The sequence below is a fragment of the Haliotis rubra genome, unplaced genomic scaffold (genome assembly GCF_003918875.1).
Source record: "Haliotis rubra isolate DU_JTF1 unplaced genomic scaffold, ASM391887v1 Scf54, whole genome shotgun sequence".
NCBI lineage: Eukaryota > Metazoa > Mollusca > Gastropoda > Lepetellida > Haliotidae > Haliotis > Haliotis rubra.
This window is the reverse complement of record NW_025767235.1, coordinates 1,550,381-1,564,694: the sequence shown is the minus strand read 5'-3', so window position 1 is coordinate 1,564,694 and position 14,314 is coordinate 1,550,381. Positions and strand designations below refer to the sequence as shown.

The window sequence follows — 14,314 nt, the reverse complement described above, 5'->3', positions numbered from 1 at the left end:
ATGTGTTTCGGAGATACATATTCACGATTTCAATAAAGACATTCGAGATGTGTACCAGCTGTAGCCAAACAAACGTCCCTGTGTAAGGGTTGTACAATTATAAGTAAACTACCTGTATGCATATAATATATACCTGAATATCAAGATATAATGCCTTAGTCTTTTAACATCGAACTGATAATGTGCCACCTATACCGTTAGGAGAATCTAAATCAGTGTACTTCATATTCAAATATAGCTACGAGCAGCGATTTAGGGCTCCTTGGGTTTGATACAATCTAGCCTCTTGTACATGTGATGTAGATGTTGAAAGTAGTAATGCCTACTGTTAATAGGGATCATATCACTGCCAGTAATGGGAAATTCGTCATTCGTTAACTTTGAATTCATATGGTCCAGGGTTAGATGGGTTAGATACAAAGGATTGTGTAGTATTGTGTGGATAATGACACTTTCGATGTAGATTCGTACATTGGCAAAACATCTAGGCCAGTAAACACCAGAGTGAAAGAGCACCAGGCATCAACAAACAAATTCGACAACAAATCAGCTATCTCAGAAGACATTCAGACAACCTCAATCACCAAATCAACTGGACAGAATACACAATCCTGGCAAACAATCTGGCTTTACCAAACGGATATTAACTTATGCCATCCACGTCAAACGACACCGACCCCTGATCAACAGAGATCAAGATTATTTCATCCCCTCAGCATACGACGAACTCATCAACCAACCCTAACTGCCTGGATAATTTGTATAAACATGTCCAACCTCTCCTACTCTGTACATCCCACTGGCTTTTAAATGTAATCCATTGTCACTGGCTTCTACACGTAAGCCTTTATCATCACATTGTTTCTGTACTTTCCAATTAACTTCTTGTTCTTGTTATTATTTACTGTACATTTGATACATGCTATTTCATTTACCTCGAACAAGCATGAACAACATATGTACCAAACTGGTGTTACTATCCACATGCACCATAGAACATCAGCAAACGTTTGGGACACATACTGCTAACTTTCATCGTGCACCGATAGCAACTGTAGTGTTGAAAATATAATCATTTGTCCCTCTGTTATCTTTGGAGATACATTACTGAAATCGGCAGATATGATCAGAACTAACAGCCTACATGTACAGGTAAATTATAGTCGAAATAAGAGGGTTGGTTTCAGAGTTATGGGTGTTTGAAACGTATTTGAGGGCTTTAAATCGTCCAAAACAGAGCCAGAACACGTTTTTGACAGGCGAGCGGTTCTTCCAAATACAGCCCAGGTCGCAGGGTCATGTACGTTTTAAGAAGTCCCGGAGAAGAAAGAGTTCCCTCTTTGACAGGCTGTAGCTCCGTTGTCCTTCGGTCTACAGTTAAAACAATTAGTGTTCTGGAACCGCTAGGAATTCAGTTATCAGATGTACACGCACATGACATGCGGACGAACGGAAATGACTACCCGTCAAAAACGTGAAATTTCCTTAAATCCAATATGGTGGCCAAACGGTGCCCCGTAGCCCCATGGATCCCCAGTTGAAATTGAAGGTAATCGGATTCCAGACCTGCTCCAGAAAGTTTGTAGTCATCGGACTTGTAGTTTCGGAGATTATTACTTTGGAAATTGAAAAGTTTGATTTAATTTTGAATTATCTCCCCTTTGCTATTTGGCCTAGAGCCTTGAGAATTTTGCAGAAACAACTTCACCACTGTCGGCACCTTGGTGATTTTTTTCAAGCGATTCTGTCCAGCGTTGCTTTTTGTAGGACTGATACAAAATACGGCGGAATAATTAATAATAAAAACATTAACGATTCCAATAGGTCTCCTGACTTGTGGCAAGGAGCCCTAATTATCAATACACTGCCTCTCATACGAGTGAGTGAGTCTGATAGTATGAGTTTACGCCGTGTTTATCACTATTCTAACAAGGTGACGGCGGGAGAGACCACGGCTAACTCATTGTACTCGTGGGACGCGATACCTGACCACGACCTTCATCACTTTGGGCTTTCCATACACATTATGTTGCCTGGGCATGATCAAACTGTAATTATGTTCAAGTGACATAAAATACAACTCATTCTCACCCAGGGGAATGCGACTTGCAAGTGTCTGGCACAGTGATTCTGCTGCTAAGTTACACGTATATAAAGTCGGTTTCCATGGATACAGTCAAACAAGAATGTGATACTTAGACAATCAGACTGAATGCAGTGACAGTTACATTCCCGTATATGATTTAAACATATTTATTTCCAATGAAAGGAACCGGATTGGTAAACAAGCATAAGCTTATATGAATACCGCTCCAGGATACAATGGAAGCAAGAGTAAACATGTCATGATGAATGTACAATGTGAATGATAACATAAATGTTGCTAAAACGAGAAATAACGCCAATCATTGTTATACAGTATGTGTCATATAAACAAATTATTTGGGATTAAATCTGCCTGTTAAATTTATGAACGAGTGCACTGAAATTACAAGTTCTTTGTTTACTATTGAGGAACAGTTTTGGTTTCCAAACAAAATTGATTTTAGGTCAAACCCTTTAGTATAAATATACATAATTTGACGTATATCGTTGTAAAGAGTACATGAAAAAAATGAGCAAAATCTTCATAGTTGTGGCCACAAGAGCAAGATGATGTTAGAGACATAAATCCTTCATATTTGTGCGCATTAAGGTCGCTACAATTCAAGTCGGAGACGAGAATGTGTGATTTGACAAAATCTGCTACCGAAATTTAAGATAAAATGACTGTAGATATTAGAATTTTTGAATATCGATTGGGCAAGGTGATTCTTTATCTTTGGCTGGTAATGAATTCCAACAGTATCTGGAAGAAAGGACTTCGCATAATTTGCAGATTTACAGTTTATAGTCTGAAGATTTGAATCATCGCTCAAATTATTACCAACAACATCTGATACTCTAGGCGGAACAAGGTTACTAAGATAACTTGGCGTAGTGCTATTGACCATTTTGTAACACATGGTCATTTTATGAAAGTATCTTCTACGACACAACGGATGACAATTACTTTCTTTGTATATTTTATGATGGCTGGTACCACGAACTTCACCATTCCCGTATCTCGCCGTGTCCGGCAGAAAAACAACTAACAAGCAGCGCCATGACACACAATCCAATTGTTCCAGGCACAATGCATTGATTATAATAATACCCGGAGTCATTATTTCAGACCATTCATACCGGATATATATATACAGGGCGTAATAAAATTCAAAACACATCATTTATTGTGCTATCTTTTATAATTCAGTCACTCATACGGAGACAGCTCAAATTCTCTGTCTCCACCAGTGTTTCTGGTGACACCTCACACTGATTAACCCCTAAATACTGGAATCTGCAGGTAATACCATAATGGCACGGATCGAACAGATCACTGGCAGTCATATGTTTAATCTGGCAATCTCATGTCATAGACGATTAGAAGATGTAGGGGTTGAGAACAAATATCTAGATTTGCTGCATGCCGCTTGTGTTTGACAAGAGTATTATTGAATCAAGAGTGTTATTGAATCATACATATGCACAACACTGCTAAGAAACAGTAACCTGAATAAAACGGCAAAGTGCTGAATAAACCATGACAACTATCAGCAACAAGATATTCAACATCAACGATTTCTATTTTCTTCATACATACATAGTCGTGGCAACTGAACATACCTCATAGGGCATAGCTAGCCAACAGTAACAGCTGTCTGTAGAAGCTAGTGATTTTAGGCAAAGTTTGCCTCTGCATCAATGGTAGTAACAAATATTTGAAGTTTCAGATTCATCGATATCCTCGCATGATAATGGTGACCTCCAAGATGCCCCCTATAGCCATAGCTTTACCATCTGTATGCATCTGGGACTTAACTGACATCACGGATAACGTGTTGTCGACCCATCGATGGACAATTGATGCCATGTATTTCGAAATTTGGTGTGATATACCTTTTTGTTCTTTTAACTAACATTCCACAACCAACATTCCACAACTAAACAGCACACATTGGCCCATTGCGAAAAATATGATCAAAACCAATTATAAACTCCAATTAGCACAGGTAAGTTCTATACTGGCGTTTCACAAAAATGGTAAACGTCTTCAAAGCTAAAACGGCATTGGCCTTTCAACTGATAGAACATATTCACATGTTCAGATTCAAATTTCATGATATCTTTAAGGGTGAATTCTAAGATCTGTAACATTACAATTTGAGCTGTATTAGTTCCAGTACACTCTTCAAAAAAGAAACGCGTAAGCCGTTTTTAGAAGAATGTTTTGTGTTAGTTTAAGAGCAATTATTTCATGTAATTTGAATGGTAAAAAGGTGAAAATTTACACATCTATCGAAAGAGTGTTCGCCAACACAACAGCAACCTTTATTGTTGTGTTTCATTGATGGGCATTTGAGAAGTTGAATTGATGAAGAATGATGACAATTTTTATGGATAAACAACTTCTTTTATTCTGTGGAGGCGGCGTTTCGACATAGATTCTAATGTCTCTTGCCATGATGCTTGCTTGACAACAACATTAGAATCTACAAGACATTCCTCCTTTAAATATTCACCACACTACAATATACAACCCACAAGACATTCCTCCACTAAACATTCACCACACCACAGTATACAAGCAACAAGACATTCCTCCACTAAACATTCACCACACTACAGCATACAACCCACAAGACATTTCTCCACTAAACATTCACCACACTACAGTATACAACCCACAAGACACTCCTCCACTAAACATTCACCACACTACAGAATACAACCCACAAGACATTCCTCCACTAAACATTCACCACACTACAGTATACAACCCACAAGACATTCCTCCACTAAACATTAACCACACTACAGTATACGACCCACAAGACGTTCCTCCACTAAACATTCACAAGACATTCCTCCTCTAAACATTCACCACACTACAGTATACAACCCACAAGACACTCCTCCACTGAACATTCACCACACTACAGTATACAACCCACTAGACACTCCTCCACTAAACATTCACCACACTGCAGTATACAACCCACAAGACACTCCTCCACTAAACATTCACCACACTACAGTATACAACCCACAAGACGTTCCTCCACTAAACATTCACCGCACTACAGTATACAACCCACAATACATTCCTCCACTAAACATTCACCACACTACAGTATACAACCCACAACACGCTCCTCCACTAAACATTCACAAGACATTCCTCCCCTGAACATTCACCACACTACAGTATACAATCCAAAAGACATTCCTCCACTAAACATTCACCATGCTAGAGCATACAACCCACCAGACATTCCTCCACTAAACATTCACCACACTACAGTATACACGCCACAAGAAGATCCTCCACTAAACATTCACAAGACATTTCTCCTCTAAACATTCACCACACTACAGTATACAACCCATAAGACATTCCTCCGCTAAACATTCACCACACTACAGTATACAACCCACAAGACACTCCTCCACTAAACATTCACCACACTACAGTATACAACCCGCAAGACATTCCTCCACTAAACATTCACCGCACTACAGTATACAACCCACAATACATTCCTCCACTAAACAATCACCACACTACAGTATACAACCCATAAGACGCTCCTCCACTAAACATTCACAAGACATTCCTCCTCTAAACATTCACCACACTACAGTATACAACCCACAATACATTCCTCCACTAAACATTCACCACACTACAGTATACAACCCATAAGACATTCTTCCACTAAACATTCACCACACTACAGTATACAACCCACAAGACATTCCTCCACTAAACATTCACCACACTACAGTATACAACCCACAAGACATTCCTCCACTAAACATTCACCACACTACAGTATACAACCCACAAGACATTCCTCCACTAAACATTCACCACACTACAGTATACAACCCACAAGACATTCTCCCTAACTAAACATTCACCACACTTCTCAGTATACAACCCACAAGACATTCCTCCACTAAACATTCACCACAAACACATATACCAAACATTCTCACTACAGTATACATTCACCACAAGACATTCCTCTCCACTAAACATTCACCACACTACAGTATACAACCCACAAGACATTCCTCACTAAACAAACATTCACCACACTACAGTATACAACCCACAAGACATTCTCCACTAAACATTCACCACACTACAGTATACAACCCACAAGACATTCCTCCACTAAACATTCACCACACAAGACATTCCTCCACTAAACATTCACCACACTACAGTATACAACTCCACAAGACATTCCTCCACTAAACATTCACCACACTACAGTATACAACCCACAAGACATTCAACCACTAAACATTCACCACACTACAGTATACAACCCACTAGACATTCCTCCACTACTACATTCACAACCCACAAGACATTCTCCACTAAACATTCACCACACTACAGTATACAACCCACAAGACATTCTCTCCACTAAACATTCACCACACTACAGTATACAACCCACAAGACATTCCTCCACTAAACATTCACCACACTACAGTATACAAACCCACAAGACATTCTCCACTAAACATTCACCACACTACAGACATTCCTCTCCACTAAACATTCACCACACTACAGTATACAACCCACAAGACATTCCTCCACTAAACATTCACCACACTACAGTATACAACCCACAAGACATTCCTCCACTAAACATTCACCACACTATACATTCACTAAACCACCACACTACAGTATACAACCCACAAGACATTCCTCCACTAAACATTCACCACACTACAGTATACAACCCACACAAGACATTCCTCCACTAAACATTCACCACACTACAGTATACAACCCACAAGACATTCCTCCACTAAACATTCATTCCTCCACTACAGTAACAACCCACAAGACATTCCTCCACCATACTAAACATTCACCACACTACAGTATACAACCCACAAGACATTCCTCCACTAAACATTCACCACACTACAGTATACAAAGACCCACAAGACATTCTCCACTAAACATTCACTAAACACACTACAGTATACAACCCACAAGACATTCCTCCACTAAACATTCACCACACTACAGTATACAACCCACAAGACATTCCTCCACTAAACATTCACCACACTACAGTATACAACCCACAAGACATTCCTCCACTAAACATTCACCACACTACAGTATACAACCCACAAGACATTCCTCCACTAAACATTCACCACACTACAGTATACAACCCACAAGACATTCCTCCACTTCAAACATTCACCACAAGACATTCATCCACTAAACATTCACAACTACATTCCCACACAAGACAACATTAAACATCCACACTACAGTATACAAACCCACAAGACATTCCTCCACTAAACATTCACCACACTACAGTATACAACCCACAAGACATTCCTCCACTAAACATTCACCACTAAACATACAACCACAAGACATTCCTCCACTAAACATTCACCACACTACAGTATACAACCCACAAGACATTCCTCCACTAAACATTCACCACACTACAGTATACAACCCACATTCCATTCCTCCACTAAACATTCACCACACTACAGTATATTCACCCACAAGACATTCCTCCACTAAACATTCACCACACTACACATTCACCACACAAGACATTCCTCCACTAAACATTCACCACACAAGAGTATTCAACCCACAAGACATTCACCACAAGACACTAAACATTCACCACACTACAGTATACAACCCACAAGACATTCCTCCACTAAACATTCACCACACTACAGTATACAACCCACAAGACATTCCTCCACTAAACATTCACCACACTACAGTATACAACCACAAGACATTCCTCCACTAAACATTCACCACACTACATTCACCACACTACAACATACAACAAGACATTCCTCCACTAAACATTCACCACAAGACATTCCTCCACTAAACATTCACCACACTACAGTATACAACCCACAAGACATTCCTCCACTAAACATTCACCACACTACAGTATACAACCCACAAGACATTCCTCCACTAAACATTCACCACACTACAGTACAGTATACAACCCACAAGACATTCCTCCACTAAACATTCACCACACTACAGTATACAACCCACAAGACATTCCTCCACTAAACATTCACCACACTACAGTATACAACCCACAAGACATTCCTCCACTAAACATTCACCACACTACCACACATGACATTCCTCCACTAAACATTCACCACAAGACATTCCTCCACTAAGACATTCCCTCCACTAAACATTCACCACAAGACACTCTTCTGACTACAGTATACAACCCACAAGACATTCCTCCACTAAACATTCACCACACTACAGCATACAACCCACAAGACATTCCTCCACTAAACATTCACCACAAGACATTCCTCTACACATTCACTAAACAAACATTACAACCCACCACACTACAGTATACAACCCCACAAGACATTCCTCCACTAAACATTCACCACACTACAGTATACAACCCACAAGACATTCCTCCACTCATTCACTACACTAAACATTCAAACATTCACCACACTACAGTATACAACCCACAAGACATTCCCTCCACTAAACATTCACCATAACTACAGTATACAACCCACAAGACATTCCTCCTCCACTAAACATTCACCACACTACAGTATACAACCCACAAGACATTCCTCCACTAAACATTCACCACACTACAGTATACAACCCACAAGACATTCCTCCACTAAACATTCACCACACTACAGTATACAACCCACAAGACATTCCTCCACTAAACATTCACCACACTACAGTATACAACCCACAAGACATTCCTCCACTAAACATTCACCACACTACAGTATACAACCCACAAGACATTCCTCCACTAAACATTCACCACACTACAGTATACAACCCACAAGACATTCCTCCACTAAACATTCACCACACTACAGTATACAACCCCACAAGACATTCCTCCACTAAACATTCACCACACTACAGTATACAACCCACAAGACATTCCTCCACTAAACATTCACCACACTACAGTATACAACCCACAAGACATTCCTCCACTAAACATTCACCACACTACAGTATACAACCCACAAGACATTCCTCCACTAAACATCCACCACAAGACATTCCTCCACTAAACATTCACCACAAGACATTCCTCCACTAAACATTCACCACAAGACATTCCTCCACTAAACATTCACCACAATACATTCCTCGACTAAACATTCACCACAAGACATTCCTCCACTAAACATTCACCAAACTACAGCATACAACCCACAAGACATTCCTCCACTAAACATTCACCACACTACAGTATACAACCCACAAGACACACCTCCACTAAACAATCACCACACTACAGTATACGACCCACAAGACATTCCTCCACTAAACATTCACAAGACATTCCTCCACTAAACATTCAACACACTACAGTATACAACCCACAAGACATTCCTCCACTGAACATTCACCACACTACAGTATACAACCCGCTAGACGCTCATCCAATAAACATTCACCAAACTACAGTATACAACCCACAAGACATTCCTCCGCTAAACATTCACCACACTACAATATACAACCACAAGACATTCCTTCACTAAACATTCACCACAAGACATTCCTCCACTACATATTCACCACACTACAGTATACAACCACAAGACATTCCTCCACTAAACATTCACCACACGACATTCCTCCACTAAACATTCACCATACTACAGCATACAACCCACAAGACATTCCTCCACTAAACATTCACCATACTACAGTATACAACCACAAGACATTCCTCCACTAAACATTCACCACACGACATTCCTCCACTAAACATTCACCATACTACAGCATACAACTCACTCCACTAAGCATTCACCATACTACAGCATACAACCACAAGACATTCCTCCACTAAACATTCACCACACTACAGTTTACAACCACAAGACATTCTTCCACTAAACATTCACCACAAGACATTCCTCCACTAAACATTCACCACAAGACATTCCTCCACTTAACATTCACCACACTACAGTATAAAACCCACAAGACATTCCTCCACTAAACATTCACCACACTACAGTATACAACCCACAAGACAATCAGCATACATTAGGTGAGGTGAAATGTGGCTTAACGTCGTACTTGAGCGTCGTATTTCGCTCATAATGACGACGTGCATGTGTGTGTATGTATCTGTGGCTTCTTATACTAGGCTAGACTTAAGCTGGTTTTATAGGGCTAGCTCACTGATATACCATGAGGCAGGTAAGCATGAATACTCCACTCAGACACATTATACTGACTGCGAGCCGACCAGTCTTTGGTGTACCCAGGCAGGGAACAACAAGTACCATATTTTTGGTAGGACGCGGCCGGGGATCGAACCAGCGACTTTCCGTTCTCCGGGCGGACGCTCTAACCACTACATCACGGAGGCACTCATTAACATATTACATTCAGTATCAAGTAGGTATTCAGTATATAGTGGGTATCCCTGGTATGTACAGTTTGCATAGTGAGTGAGTGAGTTGTTTTACGCCGCACTCCGCACTATTCAAGCTCTAGGGCGGCTGTCTGTAAATAATCGAGTCTGGACCAGGCAATCCAGTGATCAACAGTATGAGCATCGATCTTAGCATCTGGGATACGATAACATGTGTCAACCAAGTCAGCGGCCTGACCACCCGTTTGCACACTGTAGGTATACAGTATAAAGTAGGTATTCAGTATAAAGCGGGCATACAATATAAAGTGGGTATACAGTATAAAGTGGGTATACAGTATAAAGTGGGCATACAATATAAAGTGGGTATACAACATAAAGTGGGTATACAGTATAAAGTGGGTATACAGTATAAAGTGGGTATACAGTATAAAGTGGGTATGCAGTATATAGTGGGTATACAGTATAAAGCGGGCATACAATATAAAGTGGGTATGCAGTATATAGCGGGCATACAATATAAAGTGGGTATGCAGTATATAGCGGGCATACAATATAAAGTGGGTTTGCAGTATATAGCGGGCATACAATATAAAGTGGGTATACAATATCAAGTGGGTGTACAGTATAAAGTGGGTATACAGTATAAAATGGGCATACAGTATAAAGTAGGCATTCAGTATAAAGCGAGCATACAGTATAAAGTGGGTATAGTTAGTGAGTGAATATGGTTTTATATGAGGGGAATCGAACCCGGGTGACGAGCGAACGGTTTAACCACTAGGCTACCCCACCGCCCCATAAAGAGGGTATAAAGCGGGTATACAGTATAAAGCGGCTATTCAGTATAAAGTGAGTATATAGTATAATGTGGGTATTCTGTACAAAGCGGGTATTCGGAATAAATAGGGCTCCTTTTCGCCTGTGACGTGGCCCTGCTTTTGATGATGAACAATCTTCCGGCTTTGAAGGACAATAGTATGACACTGCGTGCAGCGACCAAGTAAAGAGTTCACTCTACAGAAACGGCCAATGCTATTTGTTGGTGCCGAAGTGTATACAGTGATTTCACCATTGAAACTCTCGTTTTTCTACGTTGGGATCATGAACCTTTACACCACCACCAGAGAGGTAACAGTCCAGTCGAGTTGATCTAAACCAAGCCTTACTGAGGTGAATCCCTAGCTACATGGTGTAGTGATTATTACTCTCAGTGTTAATGCCGTATTAATACTTCCAAACTTCAAACTGGGACAGTGTAAACATTAACAGTAGCTTTCATACAAGTATGCCCAGATATATGTATTTCTGAGTGGAGTGGAGTGGAGTGAACTATGTATTTGCGTCTAGCCGTGATTTGTGTCTGTCTGCTAAACCTCTAGGTCATCACAGTGCAAACCGCCCAATCGTTACAAGGTGTTTCCTGTCCTGCAACATGTCACCCTAGATGCAGGAATCACTATACAGAGATAGCAAACAGAGGCTGCTTCCGCCTTCACTCACTCACATGCGAAGAAATCAGCCTAATTCGCCATCCCAAGGTCAGATTCAGCTGAGCAAAGGAGAGGACAGAGTGGCGGTAGTGTGGTTGGTTTTGCTCAATGCCCTTTACCCAAAAACAAAGGACAGATAAATAAACAAATTCAATTTTAACCGTAAATATCTCCCAAAGTACTTGTACAATGACTTCGAAATTATTTACGCAGATACGCAATCAAATTCCCACCGGTCAAGTAAGCAAAATGTACTGTTTGGACGCCATTTGGATTGAAGTTTGTGAACACGTTTTTCACCAGTTCTCTCGATACTTTGCTCCAACAAAATACGGAGCTCGAACTATCAGCTCAATGGCTTGCAAAACTTCCGTACTTTGTGACCATGAACTACTGTGCAAATTTTGCACAAAATATTAGAAGTGTCTTCGATGGCCCATATATTGACTACATCTGGGCCAAAGTTAAAGACTTCCTCACAATTTAAGTACTTTTGAAAAGTTGTATAACATGTATGTTAAGAGGGAACTCATTCTTCTCCCGGACTCCATAAGAGGGACATGATTCGGCTGTCTTTGAGAGATCTGTCAAAAAAGTGTTCATGGTTTGTTTTTTTAGATCCATTCACGATTTCTAGCCATCAAATGTACTCAACCACATGCAACTCAAGAAAACAGACGTCGATTCCGAACAAATTGTCCATGTGTATGTAGACTGTAATTGTCGATTGCGGGGGATTCGTTTTTTAGATTTGTGGTGGTAATATTGGTGTGTGGTTATGTTCGGCCAGGAATGTCGGCGTTTAGATGACTAAGTCGATTACTAAGGCTATAGTGTGTTGTTGAGAGGGCTAATGAGTGATTGTAAAGTTAGGTATCATTCCGTGCAATCTGACGTGCAATCTGCAGTGCCACCTGTTCTGCATGTTGGTACATTTGCCCGTATATAGGTTGTTTCTTAAATTCATGCATGTGAAGCTTGAGGTTGGTGTTACCTGTTTGGAGTTTGGTTATTTAAAGTAGCTAGTCCCGACTGTGAGGAGCAGAGATTACATTCCTGGAAAGTCTGCGCATACTCACTCGGAAAGTGTTAACAGCTAACATTTTGTAATGCGCCGGTCTTGAGTGAGTGAGCGAGTTGTGTTTTACGCCGCTTTTAGCAATATTCCAGGAAAATCACGGCGGGGACACCAGAAATGGGCTTCACACATTGTACCCATGTTGGGAATCGAACCTGGGTCTTTGGCGTAACGAGCGGACGCTTTAACCATCAGGCTACCCCACCGCCCCGGGGTAGCAACAATTGTACGCAACAAATGAGCTATTTTTCAAGGCACCAGCTACCTGCATCTATGGTGACGCGAGACTGTCAGGTAAATGGCTTCTAATCACCAGGTTAAGAATGTGACTGGCAATCGGTTGATCGATCCCGTGTCTGGTAGCCCATGGTAACATATGATAGCCCTAACAGTTCTAAAACGAGCGATGTAAATCTCACACGAATATTTTACAACAGAGCGTTTCGGACATGATGCTAGTTTCACTGAACACGTTTGGGCCATGTGTCAGCGGTATAGCTCTAATACAGCGAGGGGTGTGCAAATCACAGGTAAACTACCTGTTGGAAACGCTATAGTTTACGTACCTCCGAACAGCACAAACGCCAACCCTGTTACGATAAATCCGTTCATTTTGGACAATCCAAACGTCGATCCGTGTATCTGTTTTGCGAGAATTCCCCACGTGTTCGTCTGCACCAAACACAACTTGATGACCGTCAGCCGCTCGTTGCTTTAATGTTGCATGCCGGGAAGGCATCACCCGTCAGATCGAGGCGAAGAAGGAAGGACAAATAAACCTATTGTTTAGTATGAAAGAGTGGCCTTGGGAAGTCTGGACGCTGATGGCGATTCCCCGCGGGGAAATGCAAAGGAAAAAAAGGATCTTTCGGGATCTCTCAGCAACAGTAAACGTGTTACCCCGTATTTAGTATGACACCTCAACACCCTTACAGAAATTCGTATTACTTGATTTTGATAATAATAATATATAATATTCTTTATTCCTCCATTGGAGAGTGCAATAACACGGACAGGCAGAAAACGTACATTAAGTAGGAGAGGTATTTAAAAAGAAGAATACATTAGAGTCATTGGAGCAGCACTGGATTAGATGAGTTTGGTTTTAAGTCACTTTACGATAAGGTAAATCTGGTGTATTTACACAGTCTATACAATCCTTGAACGACCAGACAAGAGTAGATGGTGTTGTCAGTGTT

General features: G+C 40.8%; 1 protein-coding gene across 1 annotated transcript in view; it reads right to left on the bottom strand.

Moving 5' to 3' along the window:
* Nucleotides 1-13,828, bottom strand: part of LOC124253361 — a 48,721-nt gene extending 34,893 nt beyond the window's left edge. The window contains exon 1 of the mRNA XM_046687110.1: nt 13,682-13,828. Within this exon, the coding sequence (XP_046543066.1) occupies nt 13,682-13,727 (46 nt within the window). The 5' untranslated portion in view covers nt 13,728-13,828. The remainder of the gene's footprint in view (nt 1-13,681) is intronic.
* Between the last annotated feature and the right edge of the window lie 486 nt (nt 13,829-14,314).